This window comes from Hyaena hyaena, unplaced genomic scaffold, assembly GCF_003009895.1.
Source record: "Hyaena hyaena isolate Hyena2069 unplaced genomic scaffold, ASM300989v1 scaffold_157, whole genome shotgun sequence".
Classification (NCBI taxonomy): domain Eukaryota; kingdom Metazoa; phylum Chordata; class Mammalia; order Carnivora; family Hyaenidae; genus Hyaena; species Hyaena hyaena.
Window position 1 is genome coordinate 1760775 of NW_024080789.1, and position 18239 is coordinate 1779013.

Here is an 18239-nt window from a genome sequence, read left to right on the forward strand (position 1 = left end):
GTTATGGCCAGGGACTCTGGGGACATCCCGTTCTCATCTCACAGCTGAGGAAAGCAAGGCCCGGGGGCCACAGCAGGTCTCTGCTCAGCGTCGGAATCCCCTCCCCCAGCCTCCCTGCAGCTCCGTCAACTGATAAGGTTCTTGCCTGCCTCTGCCCACGGTTCTCTCCACCACGTGGTGGCTCCTTTCACATGTCAGGGTCTATAGCTGCTCGCAGATGTCCCCTTCCCAGACCGCCACGTAATACATTCCTCCCCACTAGTCAAAACACGGCTGTTTATTTCGGAGAGTTCGGCCTGACGTGATTAATCCTACCGCGCCTCTCCCAATCTCTGATCACAGTGTTTATTCTTTGCTTGTGGTCTGTTGTCTTTCTCTGCCTTCTGCCCCAACCACGGGGATGAGGACCTTGTCGGCCTTGCTCATGCCAGGCACGGCCCGACTGCTGGACGGTCGCACGTGGGTTCCGAGATGATCACCGGGCACCGCCTGCAGTTGTTAAGGACCTGCTTGCAGACTGCTGTGTACCTCTGGGGTACGCACACTTCGTGTGTCCTCGCTGTCTCTGCCCGGAAGTGCCAGTCGCGCGGGAAAGCAATCAAATGCAAGCCTGTTTGTCTTTCTGTGCATCTGACTTCCTTTCCCTTCCCTTCTTTCTAGCGACATGGAGGGGCAGGCTCCAGCTCTCCGCTGCAGATTCCTGACAAATTTTTCTCCAGGCGCTTGGCAGTGGGTTCACCAGGCATAGCCTGGGCCCACACACTAACACTGGGGCAAGATTAGGGGGTCAGTAGGAAGCAAGGGGCAGGGCATCTCCTGGTCCCTCGGCCCTGATCAAGCTGGGGGACCCTTAGGAAGGACAGGGCCCAATTCCTTTGTGTGTGGATGAGTAACCTGAGGCTCAGGGAAGCTGGGAGACCTGCCCAAGGTCACACAGAGGGTGGTAGCAGAGCTGGTTGGTGGCCTGGTTGGCCCTGCTCAGCTCCCCCTCACCCCCAGCCACAGCCTGCCCTCTAGGCCCTGCTGAGCCTCTGGTGCTCAGCCCTAAAATCACCACCCGCTACATGCCTCACTGCCAGACCCCTCGGCCACAATGTGCACAACGCCACCTCTGATGTCCTTTGGTGACCCTGACACTTCTTCAAGGGAGAGAAATGGAATTATCTCCTGTAGGCCACAGCCAGCCTCGGAGGACTTTGGGTCTAAGCAGCCCCTGCACGTCCTGATGCCCCTGCTCTTCCCCATTCGCTCCGGGCTCCGGGGCCCCAGGTCACTTACAATGGCCTTTTCCCGCCGCTTCCTGGCGTGCCGGACGCCCGGCGTTCCATCTGAACACGGCCCTCTGCTCTCACATCTGTCAGTGAACAAGCAAAGCAGAGGCACTCACTCTCAGGAGGGGGCACGGCAGGGTGGGCGGGCCGAGCTGCTCCAGGAAGCAAGGCACGCTTCCTTAGAACTCTAGAGCTCACTCAGGAGGGCAGAGGGAGCCCAGTCCGCCCCCATCCCCCACCCCACGCCAGCAGCCCCGGGGTGGGCGCAGCTCTGAACCATCTGACACACGCCTCTGGCCAGCCTCTGGGACGAGATCACTGGGAACCGTGTTGCTAAATCATAACCCTTCTGAACCTCGCCTTTCTATACCCTTAGGAGTGGAAAGGCCTTTTTGCTTCCTTACTGTATGTGATCTGATGGGGGAAAACAACCTATGAGGTCTTACGTTGCCCCATTTTCCAGATGAAAACCCTGAGGCTCAGGTTCGATAAGGGATCTGCCTAAGGCTAGCATGTGGGGAAGCCAGAGCCAGAGGAGGTGGGCTGATCCCAGACCCACTGCTATCGGTTGTTGGCACCCAGGCACGAAGCCACCTGGCCCTCGCAGCCCCCACGTCCAGTGCGGCTTTCAGGCTCAACTGCCTGGATGCACTGCCCGGGGAGACTCCTGGATGCCACACGCCTGCATCTCCTGCCTGTCTGTACACCACCACCTCCTTGAGAGAGCCAGGCTGCTAGAATGGAAGCAGCACAGCATGGGAGGCGGGGAGGGGGGTGGGGGGTCCGGGCTCTGCACATACTGTCTGCGTCACTGGGAAATATAGCACGAAGGATAAGAACATGGGCTCTGCAGTCAGACAGCCCACATTCACATCCCGGCTTGACCACCTCCCTGCTGGGTGACCTTGGGCTAGTTACTTACCTCCCCTCAGCCTGAGTTCTTCACCTGGAAAACAGGGAGAACTGTTTTCCTGTATTGGCTGTATTGCCCCCTTGACCATTTGTGAGGATCAAACCAGGAAACGCTCAGCTCAAGGCCTGCTCAAGATTGCTTGCTATGGTTTTCTAGTGAACCTCTTTGAGCCTCAGCTTCCTCATCTATAAAATGGGAATAAGAAGCAGATGCAGCCTCCATGTGCATCTGTGAAGCTAAATAGGGGAACAGAAGGGGATATGACTTGCAAACTTTAAAGTGCTATAAATGATAGCATCAGCATCCATTTGCAACACAGCGGCAGTTACCCCACATGGAGAGCTGTGGGGTTTATGCTGTTACACCAGCTCAGAGCACTTTCTGTTGACCAGTGCTTGGTATCAGAAGCAGAGGTTTAAAAAATATGAGTCTGGAGGGGCAGGCATCTGGATGGCTCAGCTGGCTGAGAGTCCGACTTCGGCTCAAGTCATGATCTCACGGATCGTGAGTTAGAGCACCATGGTAGACTCTGGGCTGACAGCTCGGAGCCTGGAGCCTGTCTTCAGATTATGTGTCTCTGTCTCTCTCTGCCCCTCCCCCGCTCATACTCTGTCTCTCTCACTCAAAAATAAATAAACATAAAAAAATTTTTTTTTTAATATGAGTTTGGAGGGGCACCTGGGTGGCTCAGTCGTTTAAGCGTCAGACTTCGGCTCAGGTCATGATCCCACGGTTCGTGGGTTCGAGCCCCACGTCAGGCTCTGTGCTGACAGCTCAGAGCCTGGAATCTGCTTCAGATTCTGTGTCTCCCTCTCTCTCTGACCCTCCCCTGCTCACACTGTCTCTCTCTCTCAGAAATAAATAAAAACATTTAAAATAAATAAATAAATATGAGTTTGGAGAAGGCTGATGACTAGTTTACCAGGTTTGCCAGGCCCCGAGCTCTGCCAACTGAGCAAAAACCGAGTCAACCAATTAATTTTGCCCAGTGAGTAGCAAAAGCCAGCCCTGAATTTGGCCCAAAAGCAAGAAGAGGAAAAGACAAATCCATGGGAGTTTCCAGGGAGGCTCCCAACTCTTCACAGGCAAGTTCACGAATACGGGCCCTGCCCTGATGCCTCCGAGCTGGTCAGGAGGAAACGGAGGCCAGGAAGCCTCAGCTCCAGGCTTGGTGTGTGTGTTTTGAAAAGAAGAGAACCTTTAGCAGCTTCTGAGCTCCTAAATGTTGCAGAGGAAAACTGCCTAAGGTGGGCGCCAGGTCACTTAGCTCCCAGTGACCCCTGGGAAAAGGAGAATGGAGCCAGAGAGAGGTCTAACCAATCATCCTGGCTTATTACAGAGAAGGGCTTTCAGAGAAATCGCTAGGCAAACAGGTAGTCCACAGCTTCTTAACATTAGTGTCGGGGGAGTCAAAAACCCCCTAAAATTGAATAGACTTAGAGGTCTAAGTACATTTTAAAGGGAAGAGAAGCGTTTGCTTTAATCAGATTTCATTCAGTTAAGAGCTACTGGTGGAGATACATGAATATAAAGCAGGGTTTTCCTACAAAAAGATATTTTTCTATCACCTGAATTCTGGTTCTTAGAGTATGGCACTCTGGCGACATCATCATCACCTGGGAACTAGTTAGAAATGTGGATTCTCCCACCCACCCACCCCCCCCGCCCAGATGTACAGAATCAGACACCGGGCCGGGTGGGGTCCAGCCGGCTGCATGGCTCTAGACCCAAGAGCACCATCTAGTGGCCACTCAGGTGCATATCAGGCAGAGGATTTGGTTCCTGCGCTGACCCGGCTTGGGCCTCCCCCGGGTCAGGTCAGGTGCTGCTGTGATCAGGGAGAGAAGCAACCTAACTCTACCAAAAATGCGCCAAACTTTCATTCTTTCTGCCCAGCTCCCCACTGACTTTTGGACCAGCTCCTTCTTTCAGACCGGTTCAGTGAGCCAAACCAGTTTGAGCAAACAGGCTCAAATGTGTCATCCTTGTGGGAAGGTAGGGCAGCTCCCGGGGGGTCCTCTGACTGCTGGGAGTCCTGGCCCCGCGCAGCAGGACCAAGAGATGGGAATAACCTTATCGCTGCTTTAAATCGAGGTCTTATTTTTAGACCGCAGATGAGAGTCCTGCTAATCATCCTTTTACATGCGAATGTCACACAGACATTAAACTGGGTCCAAAGCAGGAAACAGACGAATAAGGGACACGTTCATGTAGACATAAAGCCACAAGCAACCAGGAAGCGGGTATTCGTCCTCTCCCAGGGCCAAGAGATTTGGGTCACTCCTGACTGTCACACAGCAGGCCTTGCCACCTACAACTCTCCCAGGGAGAGAGACCACCTCCGGGGCCTCTGACCGGGACACGGGCCACACGGGGAGACTCGGCCCCAGTTTCAGGGCTCCTCCCTCCCTTGGCACCCTGGGAACCGGGGTTGTCGGCTGCCACTGTCCCTCTTGAGGCCACCCATCCATACCTGAAGGTCCTGCGGATGGCTGGTGACCGGGAGTGGCAAGAGGAGGAGCAGGAGCTGGAACGGCTGCGGGAACAGAGCTGCCGGGCGGCTTTGCTGGGTGGGCTCTGGCAAGGGCAGTGGTCGGAGCGAGGGGGGCTGACCCCGGAGTCCTCTTCCTCATCGTCCTCCTCCTCCTCCTCCAGGAGGAAGCTGCTCTCGCCACTGCTGCTGCTGCTGTCCTCAAAGACGGTGTCGTATTCAGGACTCTTACAGGAGGCCAGGTCTTCATCCTCCAGGGCGCTCTCCAGAAGCCCGAAGTGCTTGGTGAGGCTGGCGCGGATCTCATGGTCTCTCAGGAGCACACCGTCCTTAGCGGGGGCGCTGGCGGCACAGCTTCTGTCTTCCTCCCTGTCGGAGGCCGGCACCTCGGCCCGGGGGGCCCCTTGCTGGGGCCAGTCCTCCAGGTGGGCCGCAGACGGCTCCCAGGACCTCAGCACCTTCGTCTGCAGGGCGCCCTCTGGCTTCAGCACCTGGCAGTAATCATGGTCTCCAAAGGAACAGGAGAAGGGGCGCTTCTGAGCGCCCTGGGAGGCCGGCTGGGCTGCGGCGGGCCGCAGGTGGGACAGCAGCTCGCTCCGCTCCGGGCGCTTCTTTGGCAGCTTGTGGGCGGCCCCCGCGGCGGCCTCGAGCTGGAGGCCCTCCAAGCTGGGAAGGCTGCGAGCTCTGTCTTTGCCGGGGCTGTGCTTGATGTCCGGCTTGAAGGGGTCCTCCTCCGCGGGCTTGTAAGGAGGCGTGGTGGGTGGGGTGAGTCCTAGCCAAGCAAGAGGAGAACAGTGTGAGGCGGGCACGGGTCTCTTCTCCAAGGGACAGAGGGTCTAGTCTGGGACGGCAACGGAGCAGTGTACGGGCAACGGCTTTCCCAGCCTAATGAACGGCAGGCATCCCTACGAACACTGCGCTGGTGGCTCAGCCTGAACGTGGCCCGGGGCTCGCACAACCCGCGGTCAGCTCTTGAGCTGGCGTGTGTTAAAATCCCCTTGCCATCCCTCTGTAGCCAGAGCCTCCTGGTCATTCGAGAGATCTCCTCTTGCTCTACATCCAGCCATTCAATCAGCTCCCCTATTGTTTCAATGTCTCCCAAGGGAGAAAGGCAGGCACCGCAAGTCAAACCTCCCACCTGGATTTGACATTCATGGTGCCATCAGTGCTCCTGCATCTAAGCTTGGCCTCCACCCTCCCCCGTGCACAGAGGGAACTCGCCAAATGCCCGAGATCTCTTCCTGTCTGGGGCTCCTGAAGCCTGAAGGATAGAGATCAAACCCTCAGCCTGGCAGTCCTCTCGGCCTCCTATGACGGCTCCTTCCGGCCCCTCCTCCTGCGACGCAGTGACGCCAGGTGACCGCTCTCCTCAGGGCCACCTGGGCTTTCACCCCGCTTGTCTTTTGCTCCCGCAGATTCTGCAGCCGGGGATCTACTTCCCGCCTCCTCATCTCTCCAACCTCTGCCCATCCTGGGAGCCCGGCTCCTAAGCCCTCTGCTCTGGATGCCTCGCAGATCTTCCGGGCCGCACGCCCGCCCCGCCCCACCTCACCCCTTCCTCCATGCTCACAGCTCTCTCACACATACTTTGAACCAATGCACCTGCAACAGTACCAGTCCCTGAGGGCACCCTACCCGCCGAGCCCCAGCCTCACCTGCCGTGCCACAGAGCTCCACCGTCAAGGTCTGCTCGAAGCTCTTCTTGCCAAAAGGAGGATCACTGGTGGGGGCGGAGAGGACAGAAAGCAAAGAGGCCAGTCAGCAGCGGGCTCCCCTTCTCCCAGCACACAAGGAGGGCAAGGGGACACGTGACAGAGCCTGGTTCTGCTGCCCACAGAGGAGGGTGCTGGGGAGAGTTTTCTGGGAGAGCCCATCCTGACTTAGAGGAATTCAAAGCAGCCTATGGCTCTTACAGAAGACACATGACTAATCTGCTGGAGGGTGGAGACAGGGCATGCATTGTCACCCTCCTTATTTACAGCTGGAGCACCTGAGGCCCCGAGTGGGGAGGACACTAGCCCAAAGCCACAGAGCATTATCGCCTTTCCCCTGCGGGGACACTAAGTCCTTTCCTGGTTCTGAAGGGGACACCTTATGAAATGGCCTAAACCCTTAATCCCTTACGTTCCTGAGCCTGCAGAGACGTCCCTTCTAAGGGAGCCCAGCTACCCAGGGCCCCACATGACAATGAGAGCAGGGGAATGGGGGCAGGGGCAGGCTCACAGGCTGAGGAACCCCCCACTCTCCACCCCCGATACACATCCAACAGGACAAGACCCATGGAATAATAAACCATTGATTTCCAAAAATCTACCTTTGTGACAAAGCCAGCATGAGGCACCTGGGAGAGTCTGAAAGGAAGATGAAAAAGGAGAAAGTAAGATTCCCCAACACGGCATCACTAGCAGATGTTTCCCTCTGGAGGAGACCCCAACTCCCACTGGTACTGAGCAGGGCCCCCTTCAAGCATGTGACTCAAAAGCCTCTGTCATTTTTAGGGAAGGGCAGGAACAACTCAAAGCCACCTTCATTCCCAGGGTCTCCACAACATTAACAGCCAGCAGACTATTCGAGGTTTGGGAAAGAGCAGATAGGTATGAGAGTGACCCCTTCTGGCCAAACAGTGTAGTACAGCGGGGGGGGGTTGGGGAGAGCTCCAGGGAAGGCCAGGGGCTCAGGGCTGGTCCACAGATGAGGGACTCACTGGCTGAATGGATTGCTCAATCCCTGTGCCTCAGTTTCTGTGCGTACAATGGGGATTATGACAGTATGCGCCACACAGGATCCCCCCGCCCCCCCCCCCCCCCCGTGAGGAGTCAACGGGGATAAGCTTGTCAAGTTTTAGACCAGTGCCTGGCACAGCAAATACACTATTGCTACCATCCAAAACCCAATGTCATTAGGGGAGCCCGGGTGGCTCAGCCGGTTCAGCGTCCGACTTCAGCTGAGGTCATGATCTCACGGTTTGTGGGGTTCGAGCCCCGTGTCAGGCTCTGTTGCTGACAGCTCAGAGCCTGGAGCCTGCTTCGGATTCTGTTGTCTCCCCCCACCCCCTCTGCCCCTCCCCTGCTTGTGCTCTCTCTGTCTCTCTCTCTCTCTGTCTCTTTCAAAAATAAATAAACGTAAAAAAAAAAAAATCCAATGTCATTACGGAGCTAGATTTATAGACTCACTCCTTGCGTCACACCATCACCCAGGACGTCTTCTTTAGAGCAACTTAGCACCATTTGTAATTATCTTCCTTTTTTTTTACTTTGTGATTGCCTGTCTGCCCCACTGAAACAAAAGCCACACAAGGGCAGGCATCTCGCTCCGTGTTCATTAAGTGGTGCCTGGCCCACGCGTGATGAAAAACTCAGAGATGTGTGGGTGGTTTCTGAAGATCCGCCCAACTAGCCCATTGCACAGAAAGGGAAGTTGAGAGCCGGAGAGGGGAAGGGACTTGCCCAGCACGGGGCTCCTGGCTCCCAGCGCAGTGGGGTACGCCACGCCCCATCCCTGCCCCCTCTCATATGGACCACCGACTCCGACTACCTCTGGAAGGGAGCCGTGGGCAGCTGGGGTCCTCATCCGTGTCCCCACAGCCACTCTCACAGGGGCTCTCCAGAGCGGGGATCTGGGGTCCCTGTGGGAGCTGCCGGTCTTGACCACTGTCCTCATCCGTGGGGCTTCCCAGCGGCCCCTCCATGTCGTAGGCCTCGGGAGGCAGGCGCAGTGAGGACAGCGCTCCCTGGGGCTCTGCAGGGACCAGAGACTCATCGGAGAATGTCAGCCAGGGGCCCAGCTCCGGGTTCAGTCTCCTGGAACGCCGCACGGGGCACACTGAACTCTCCAGCTTCCTCCCCAACTTGGTCCATGGCAGGCCTCGGCCCGGTCTTTTCCGCCCCCATTCCTCCTCCTCCTCTTCCTCCTCTTTTTCTTCCTCCTCTTCCTCCTCCTCTTCCTCCTCCTCTTCCTCCTGCGGCTGCAGCCTGGCTGACCGGACGGCGCGTCCTTTTACCTGCAGCCGCAGCGGGCGCAGGCTGGGCCTGGGCCCTGTGCTCCTGGGTGAAGCTGTGATCCTCACCTCCTCCACAGGGGAAGGGCGGCTAGGGGAGGCCTGGCTGTCCTTGGGGGGCCTGGGCCTGGGCCGGGGCGTGAGGGAGGCATAGACAGGCGTGGCCAGGCGGTAGGGTTTGCTGACATCACAGAGGACGTCTTGAGCCAGAAGTTCCCTCAGGATGGAGAACTCAGCCCAGGAGGCTTTGGAAGGGTTCTGGGACTGGGGCTGGGGCTTGATCTGCTTGGAGGGGCTGCTGCAGGGCTGGGGGGCCGGCTCTGGGGCCTGGGGGGGCAACTTCCTCTGGGGCAGGCAGTAGGTGTGCATGTAGCGGATGAGCTGCACCACGGCTTGCATGTCCTTCTGGGAGACCTGGGTGCCAGGGCCCGCCCTGCCTGGGGCCGGGGAGTCCTGCGGCAAGGCCGGAGCCAGCCAGGGGCTCGGGCAGTCCTCTCCTCGTTCCTCATCCTCCTTGGCCGGGAGCTGGGGCCTCAGAGCGGGTGGCGGCTGCGAGCCCCTGTCGGGGGAGCAGGCTTTCGTCTGGGGGCAGGGCGGCACCGACGTGAGGTGCCTATGCAGTTCTGTACAACTCCGGCTCTGAGACTGAGCTGTGGGGATCTTCTTGTCTGGGGTGCCATCCATCTAGAGAGAGAAAGAGGCCCAGAGTGAAGAGGGAGGCCCGCACCGCCCTGCTCCACTCTGCCCAGCACCTGCGGCCACCGGCCGAGCCCAGCGTGGCACCTGGCAGCGCTCGGGTGATGAGCAACTGAGGAACGGCCAGCCTCCTGACAGGCCTCCCAGCCATAGATTTCACCCTTTGGGGTTCACTGCCAAAGCCCTCCTCTGTCCATCCCGCTCCCCTGCCCTGTACCCTTTGGTAATGGCACCTGGGCCTGGGAACAGGGATTAACTGTAAATGAGGGTGCAGGAGATCTCTCTGGGATAACTGGAATGTTCTAAAACCGAATTGTGGTCACGGACGGGGCATCTGGAGGGCTCAGTCGGTTAAGTGTCCAACTCTTGGTTTCGGCTCAGGTCATGATGTCACGGTTTGGAGTTCGAGCCCCAGGTCGGGCTCCGTGCTGACAGCGTAGAGCATGTTTGACATTCTGTCTCTCCCTCTCTCTCTGCCCCTCCCCCACTCATTCTCTCTGTCTCTCTCTCGAAAAAATAAATAATAAGTAAACTTTGAACTGTGGTCATGGCTGCACAACTCTGCGAATTTACTGAACATCATCGAATTATACTTTAAAAATAGGTGCCTTTTATGATATTTAAGTGACACCGAGGGTGGTAGCATGGCCGAGCGGTCTGTGATATTTAAGTGACACCTCCATAAAACTGTTTAAAAAAAAAAAAGCTGCTTCTGCCCCCAGGGCATGGGTTGTGTTCGACAGCCCCCTGCAGAAGTGTCCGGGGACCCAAAGGAAGGACCCAGTGTGGGCTTTGAATACCAGGAGTGCTAGGAGATCACCTACAAAACCGCTCTTTGAAAGCCTGGGAAGATGGAACCCAAGGAGGAAAAGGGATTTGCTTCACTCTTCGGAGTTCACGACAGAGCTTTCGACTCTCCAATGGCCTCCCTCCCACCCCCCGGAAGGAATGCAAACTCCACAATCCGCACTGATCTCCTGTTCCCGCGTATCGCCCGTTAGAACCGGCCGCTGAAAGCAAGCCACACCTTCCTCATCCCTGCTCTAACCCAACATCTAACACCGTGCCTGGAACACTGAGGTGCATGCGAAAGTCCTGAGCTTTTTCTAGAACCCCAGACTGGCCTGGATCTCAAGTGCCCAACACACTAGCTACAGGGGCTACGTGAGGCATGAGGAGGGAAACTGGAAGTCGAGTGAACTTGATACCCCCTGATACAGAGCTGAAGGTTATACCCCTCAGAGCCCACCTGGGGGTCCGGGTGGATTTGGGGGCACGCGCAGAAATACCTTAACACAAGGCCGCTGACTCTTGGACCTGAGGCCGGTCTGGCGCCAGGCGGTCCCTTCCTTCTGGGTATCGGAGCTCGAGGACGGGTGGGACGTGGCGAGGAGGAGCTTCTGCAGCTGCAGGAGAAGAGAGGAGAAGAGCTGGGGTTGAGCTCTCCTGGGGGACGTAGAGAAGCGTGTCTCGGGGAGAAGCCTGAGTGCAGAGCCAGCTTCTCAAGACTGAGCACGCCCTGAGCCTGGGTCATCACGGGACCATGGGAAGAGGGCATTTAATGATCGAGAATATGTCCCCACTACATTAAGCACAGAAAGCGGATTGTCTAACAATAAGAATCCACACAAGTATCCCAACAAGATGTAAATCTTTTTCAGGGTTACTAACCCAAGAGGAATATCTGCGACTTTGAGGAATTCAAACAGATCTTGGGTAGTAATGTCTTCCCACCCTGCTGTTAAAATATGATGTGTATACTTCATCGGGACACTTGCGTACACCCGCGGCACTCACACGCACGCGCACACACAATGTGGAAAGTCAGGTGCTACAGTGAGTCTTTGCCACGGGATTCCAGCTGACTTCCCTTTTGTTCCTTTGGCTTCTCCACGCTGCTTTGTTAAAGATTAATTTCTTTAATTAAAAAATTATACCTGTAAATGGTGAAAACATATATATATACCACAAATACAATTAGACAATTAGAAAGAAGTCTCCCTCCTGCCTGAGGTCTTCCTTTTTCCTCCCCAGAGGCAACGACTATTAACCACCTTCTTGGGAACGCATCGCCAGGTGGAATTCAACCACACAAGAATATACATACGGGGGCACCTGAGTGGCTCAGTCGGTTAAGTGTCCAACTTCCACCCAGATCATGATCTCACGGTTCGTGAGTTCGAGCTCTGCGTCAGGTTCTGTGCTGACAGCTCAGAGCCTGGAGCCTGCTTCAGTTTCTGTCTCTCCCTCTCTCTTGGCCCCTTGCCCTACCCATGTTGTCTGTCTCTTTCTGAAGAATAAATAAACAGTAAAAAAAAAAAAAAAAAAAAGAATATACGTATGTACCTCCCAGCACACCTGGTTGTTTTTACACAGGTGGAAGCATGCTATACTTAAGCTGGCCTGGCTTTTCTAATTTTCCTATAAAAATTGCTTCCGAATCCAGAAGGCACGTGCACAGTACAGCCCAGCAGGGGCGCAGGGAGCTCAGCATACCTGTAAATCCTGCAAGTTCACCAGGGACCCTCTCACAACAAGACTGAGAACAAGTCGGGAAGCAGGATGGGTTTTCGCGATGGCAGCAAGTGTTTCATTGAGGGATATGCCCCCCAGCTCACCCCAGCAAGGAGTGCCAAAGGCGCAGGCCCCAGAGAAGAGGCCAGTCCACAATCCCCCAGGAGCTGGAGGATTCCCACCACCCTACCTAGACCCCACACCAGTACATGCAGGTCTGTGATTCTCTGACATGGACAGGAAAAGGCTCTTAGGCTGCTGGGAAGGGACCTGGTTCTGGCCCAGCTCAGCCCCGCTCACTATAAGACCTTGGTGAGTCCTCAGGGCGCCTGGGTGGCTTAGTCGGTTAAGCGTCCGACTTTCACTTAGGTCATGATCTCGCGGTTCGTGGGTTTGAGCCCCGCGTCGGGCTCTGTGCTGACTGCCGGCTCAGAGCCTGGAGCCGGTTTCAGTCTGTGACTCCCTCTCTCTCTGACCCTCCCTTGCTCACGGTGTCTCTCTCTCTCTCCTAGAAATAAATAAAAAATATTTAAAAAAAAAAAAGAAGAAAGACCTTGGTGAGTCCTCTCCTTCTTGAGGCCTTGGTTTCTCCATTGGAATCATGGGGGAAAGTACACTAAATGACTGGCTATTAACCTTTTTTGAGTCAGGAGTCCCTCTAAGAATACGATAGAAGCTTCTGACCTCAGGAAGCTGAACCTGTAGAGGTTCAAGGGTCCTGGTCAGTCCACTGGTGACTCTTTGGGATCCATGACACCAGGTTAAAAACTGGGCAACTGGATAACTTCTCAGGGCCTTTCTGAACTCTCTCGATATGCTGGGGGTCTAGATGGTGAGTCTGTTTCCTATGTGCCAAGCATAGTGCCTGAAACAGAGGTGCTCCAATAAACCTGTGTGGAATGAAGGCAGTCTGAGGCATGGCAGGGAAACTACCTGTGGCCAGCAGGGGTCACTCTCTGCCTCGCTGGGGTTTGATCCCTCTCCAGAGCCCTCTGCACTGAGAATTCCTCTGTTAGTACTACTAGCAGGTCGGGTCGTGCCAGAACTATTACTTAGATAGTATTTATTAAGCAACTTCTAAGTACGAGGTACTGTTCTAAGTGCTTTACCTGCATTATCTGCACACTCCTCCCATCAGCCTTTGAGATAAGCCCTATTATTTGACCCCACCTATGGACCAGGAAGCTGAGTCAGAAGAGATCAGGTGTCTAAAGGACAGGAGAGCATTAACTAACCGGCGCGGGGCTGGGATTCAAACCCAGTCTGATTTCAGTCTAAAAGGAAGCAGGACCCCTACCCGCAGAAGCCACAGTGTGGGACTGAACATAGTCTTGTGCCCAGCATACAGTAGGTGCTTACTAAATGTTTCACACTGCTTTTGGGGAACTTGAGGGCAGGGGAAAGAAGGAAAAGGGTCCTGGACCAGGAGTCCGAATACCAACTTGCTATGTGACCATGGGAGAGTCAATTCCCTGCTCTGGACCTCAGTTTCCCTACAGTTGTACTTGATTGTCACGAAGGGTCTTTCCACTCACACTCTCCATGACCTAAGACCCTTCCCAGCCCAATAGGCTCTGACTTTCCAGTGGCGTCTTGTCAGCCCCCAGGAACAGCAGCGCCAAGGGGAGAAACCGAAGATAAGTGAGCGTAGCTGGGCTTCACATACCCTGTGACATTTCTGCCTGAGTCAGGGACGACTGCTGTCAGTAAAAACTGCAGTTTCGTGCCCACATTCCCACGTTCCACGTATACTCACACAGACAGCATTTAACATTTGCTGGGGGTAGGGGAGAGGAAGGGGAGCGTCAACCAGTCGAGACTGTATGGAGGGCAATCTGGAAATATCTGTCTAAACTGAAAAATCAGGTATCTATAGACCCAGGAATTCCGTTTCTAGAAATTCATCCACTTGGACGTGGGAAAAGGCCTGTCCCCGGACGCTGAGTGCCAGCAGTATAACAAAAGGAGTCGGAACTATGTCCGTTCCCACCAACCAGGGACGGGTGAAAACGTTATGGCACATCTTCACCAAAGAACATTAGGCAGCTGACAAAAAGGATGGAGCAGAGCCTCCTGTGCGCGTCTGAGTTTTCAAGGCACACAGTTCTCTGAGAAAAGGTGCAGAGCGGCATATAATGGAGTCTCCCTTGTGTAGTAAAAAAAAAAAAAAAAAAAAGGTGGAAGAGGAAAGTCACCAAACAGGTAGGTAACCATGGTTACCTCCAGGCAAAGAGAACGCAGTTGCGAGATGGATAAGGAGGTCTTGCCTTTAACTCCACATTTCCTGCTTGAATTTTTACCATGATGTGTATGTATATAACCTTTAGGAAAAACGCCTTTCCGGAGAATTTCAGGAGTTGAATAATAACAAAGGCCAATCCATAAAGTGCCAAAGGACCTACAGGGTGCGAGGGAGGCCTCCATGGTGAGAGGAAAGGTGAGGCCCTGTCGAGGCTGCCTGCGGTGCACCCTGCTGTCTGTGATGCCCAGAGACCCCTGCAGGGTCTGGAGGTGGCTCTCCTGCACACACTACCCCTATGACCACCCACCACATCCCAGGCCACCGCCACCGTCAGGTCCGCTAGAAGCACATTCTCACCAGTGAGAGCTCATCCACCTCAGGTGCCGGGCCCTGGGGCCTCTCCAGGGAGGGGCTGGGACTGGGGGGTGCAGATGAGGGGGCAGGCGAGGCCGAAGCACAGGACAGTGCATCTCCGCCATCCAGAGCTGGGAAGGCGGCCAGACCCACATCGTCTTCGGGGATGTCGTCCAGGGTCTTGGTGAGGGCTGCCAAGAGAGCTTCATTCTCGCTGTCGATTATCTGAAGTGGGGAGCATGGATGGAGCAGAGAGGGACACGGTCAGTCAATACCTTGGGCTCTGCACACGCAGCTGCAGCACTCATCTCCCTCCCCCCAAACCCTCTCCCATCCTTCCCCAGCCGTCGGATGGCTCGGCGTTGCTGGAAGAGCAGATGCCCAGGAAAGATGTTACTGACTCCAGGAATCACAGAAGTCTGTGTGCAGGCAGCAGGTGATGCTGGAAGGAGCCTTGCCCTGGGAGCCCCACTCCTGGCCCTGTTGCTCATCAGTGTGTGACCTTGGGCACAGGGCTGTCCACCAGAGATGCCCATCCCCTTTACCAAGGATAGCAGCTCCACACCACAGCCTCCTGGGACACAGCCCCTGGGCCCTGAATCTGGTCTCCGCCTCTGGGAGCAGCACCCACCGCCGCGTCCCATCCCCTCTGACTCCGGGGTCTGAGCAGGCAGTGTACACGCCAGAAGCTTCAGGGTTGGCCATGACAATGACAACCACAGCCCTAAGAAAACGACTCCGATTTCCCAGATGGTTCCCGGGCCTTGCTCACTGCTCAGGAGGGGTCAGGAGCTTGGGCTCGGGAGCTGGGGTTGAATCCCAGACCCCACACTTAACCAGCTGTGGGTCCTTAGGCAAGTGACTTAGTTTCTTCATCCATCCCATGCACAACAGTACCTGCTTCTTAAGGTTACTGTTGAGGACGTAACCTCATCTGAACTAACGTATATTAGGATGCTTCATGAACAGATGGTACATAATAAATACTCAGTACCACCACCACTACTATGACGGCTACTGTGATCATGGTGGGGGCATTTCCTCCCCCTCTTCCTCCCTGCCTTCCTCTAACACACATGTACTGAAGGTCCTTGGTGCCTGGCACTGGGCACCGGTCCTCAAGCTGCCAAGACAGGTACAGCCCACGCCCTAATGGGCTTCCTCTCCAGCGGAGAACGGACTGAAATCAGAGAATGAACAAGACCATCTCAGAGAATGAGAAAGGCCTAGGAAGAAAATAAGAGGATGCTGCCACGGAGAAGAACGTGGTGGAGATTCACAGGCTGTTTAGGGTGGTCACAGAAGGCTGCTCTGAGCAGCTGGTGCTTAAACTGAGGCTTAAAAGACAAGAAGGCACTGGGCAAAGGGTGGAGGACGCAAGACTCCAGGCGGAGGGAAAACCCAGCGCAAAAGCCCGGGACAAGACTGGGGCCAAAGGGAGGAACAGAAAGGCTTCGTGAGTATTGTCTCAGGTAAACCTTCTAACAACCTCGAACAGGGGAGTGCTACGCTCATTTCCATCTGCAGTTGGGGAAACTGAGGATCGTGGAGGTCGAACAGGGTGTCCAGGGTCACATAGCAAATCCAGGACAGAGGCAGGACTTTGACCGAGAACACCATGGTATACAAGCCAAGACTTGCTTTTCCGAGGTCTGTAAAGACAAGGGTCAGCAAGGACACGCCCAGCCCACCGGCAGACACCGGCCCAGCGGCCCCCATGCCCAGAGGCCCGGGCGCGTGGCGCTCACACCGCTCCTGGGTGAGTGAGGCACCTCACTTCGTAAACCCCAGTTGCTGGGCCCATTCTGGCAGGAGGCACGTTCTGTCACATGATGCCTCGGCCAGCACTCTTTCCCATCCCAGGTCAGGCTGTTTATCCTTTCTTCAGGGAGCGCATCTGAAATACGCATCTCGTGACAGCCTTTTGGCTGCACTAAATCTGTTCCAGGCCATGCAACCGGAACAGCAGCAGAATCACTTGAAGGGGGGACACGGGGAGAAGAGAACAAAGGCGTTTATAAGTTTTGGAACAGAGCTAACATGAAAGGTCAAAAGAAGGTTTTCGTTGGGCCTGACCCAGGTGCTGGGGAGAATGTGTCGGGGGTGGGGGGTGCAGGAACGACACACAAGGGCGGATCCGGGCCCGTGGACTCTGGCTCACTGACTGCTCCCCACGCCCCCCATCTGCTGCCACCACCCTCAGGCCAGAGCCCCCGTATTCCCAGACTGATCTGTCTAGCCCGACAGGGAGTCAAGACCTTGCCACCAGGAACCCCATGGGCACTCTTGGGGCTGACCACCTGGGGCTCTGTCACCTTAGGGTGATTGTGAGCAAATAGCTCCTCTCTTCTAAGCCTGGCTGTTTTTTCTGTGAAATGGGAAGACAGGAGCCCTGCCCCACCCCACCCTAACTGTGTGCTTAGGAGGGCGGCGCTGAGTAGTGGTGATGGAAAGCCTCCGCAGGGCGCTCCGCAGCCTAGCTCAGCGCCTGGGGCGGGTGGCACCAGGCAGATCTACCGAAGAATGAAGGCCCCGAACATTGACTTCTGGCCACAAGGAGACACTCCGATTATCATCTCAAAGGGGAGAGTCTGAGAAGGAAGTTATTCAGAGATGATGTCATCAGCACTGGATGGAATGAGAGTTCCCTTTCTCACAGGGAGAAGAGCCACATGTCCAGAGATACTGCGAATTATCACAAATATCAGGGCCGGATCCCTCAGGGACGCTGGAGTGATGGCCAGAGATGTTAACCACGTGGCCCACATGCCACTGCCCTGCCCCCCACATCACTCACCAATGTGGCCTCTGTTCTGTCCACACCCAAATCTTCCTTAACACCGCCCTCCGGGCAATAACTGTCGTTCCTCATTTCCTCATGAGGAAACCTATTTGCCATTCTTTTGGGGGGGGGGAGGAGAAGAGGAAGGTCCAGGAAACAGACTTGTCAAGGTCACACAGCAAGTCAGAGTGGGGGTCAAGGGCTTCCCAGGCACCAGGCACCGTGCAAAACTGAATACAAGGTGGCACGGACCTCAAGGAGCACCTCCAACGGGCTGGACAAAGTCAACACGAGTAACAAAAGGCCTCCTCCCTCTCCTCAGCCCTCCCTGGGGGCTCCAGCTTGGGAAAGGCCGTTCCGCCCACGGCGTCCACAGCGTCCATCAGCGCCGAGGCTAATCCATCACTGGGGCCGCGCCACCTCTCCTCTTCCCGGGCCCATCAGCCAGGCTCTCCCTGCTCCGCTTGGAAGTGGAGTGCAAATTAATGGAGAGTTAATCAGCGGAGGAAAGGGTATTAATAGACTCAGCCCCACCCCAGCCTTCCTGAGCGGCTCTCAAGCCAGAGGAAAAGGAGTCTTCGAGAAATCTGCGGGAAAATTGCTTCCCTCTGAAGGCCCAGGGGGGCCTGCAAGGAATGACACAGGACAGGGTTTCTGCTACAAGGGCCAGAGAACACTCAAAAATCCCCCCTTGTCCTGGGGGGCTCAAATAGGGTGCAGAAAGCCCAGGGTATCAGTTCTTCCCCATTTTTTTCTGCCAGGAGGTCCATATAGTTCATCAGAGTCTAAAAGGGCCTTGCGACCCCCCTCCCCACCAGATGAAGAACCACTGATCAAATCCACATCCCTTCTTCATTCCTCACATGGGGAAACTCAGGCCCAACCTTGGGAGCTACTGGCCCAAGACCACACGGCAAACTGTGATAAAACAACCAAATGCCTGCTTCCCCCCCAAAATTACTTAGTGATGGTTACAGCT

General features: G+C 55.6%; 1 protein-coding gene across 3 annotated transcripts in view; it reads right to left on the bottom strand.

Annotated features, from left to right (window-relative positions):
- Positions 1-18239, bottom strand: part of PPARGC1B (PPARG coactivator 1 beta) — a 109936-nt gene that overhangs the window by 12072 nt on the left and 79625 nt on the right. For 2 of the 3 annotated variants that reach the window (XM_039239471.1, XM_039239470.1), the window contains exons 3-9: positions 14482-14703; positions 10658-10774; positions 8210-9356; positions 6990-7026; positions 6331-6395; positions 4658-5447; positions 1279-1354 (exon numbers count right to left, since the gene is read on the bottom strand). In XM_039239471.1, the coding sequence (XP_039095402.1) occupies positions 1279-1354; positions 4658-5447; positions 6331-6395; positions 6990-7026; positions 8210-9356; positions 10658-10774; positions 14482-14703 (2454 nt within the window). The remainder of the gene's footprint in view (positions 1-1278; positions 1355-4657; positions 5448-6330; positions 6396-6989; positions 7027-8209; positions 9357-10657; positions 10775-14481; positions 14704-18239) is intronic. The other variant, XM_039239472.1, reaches the window with a different exon arrangement.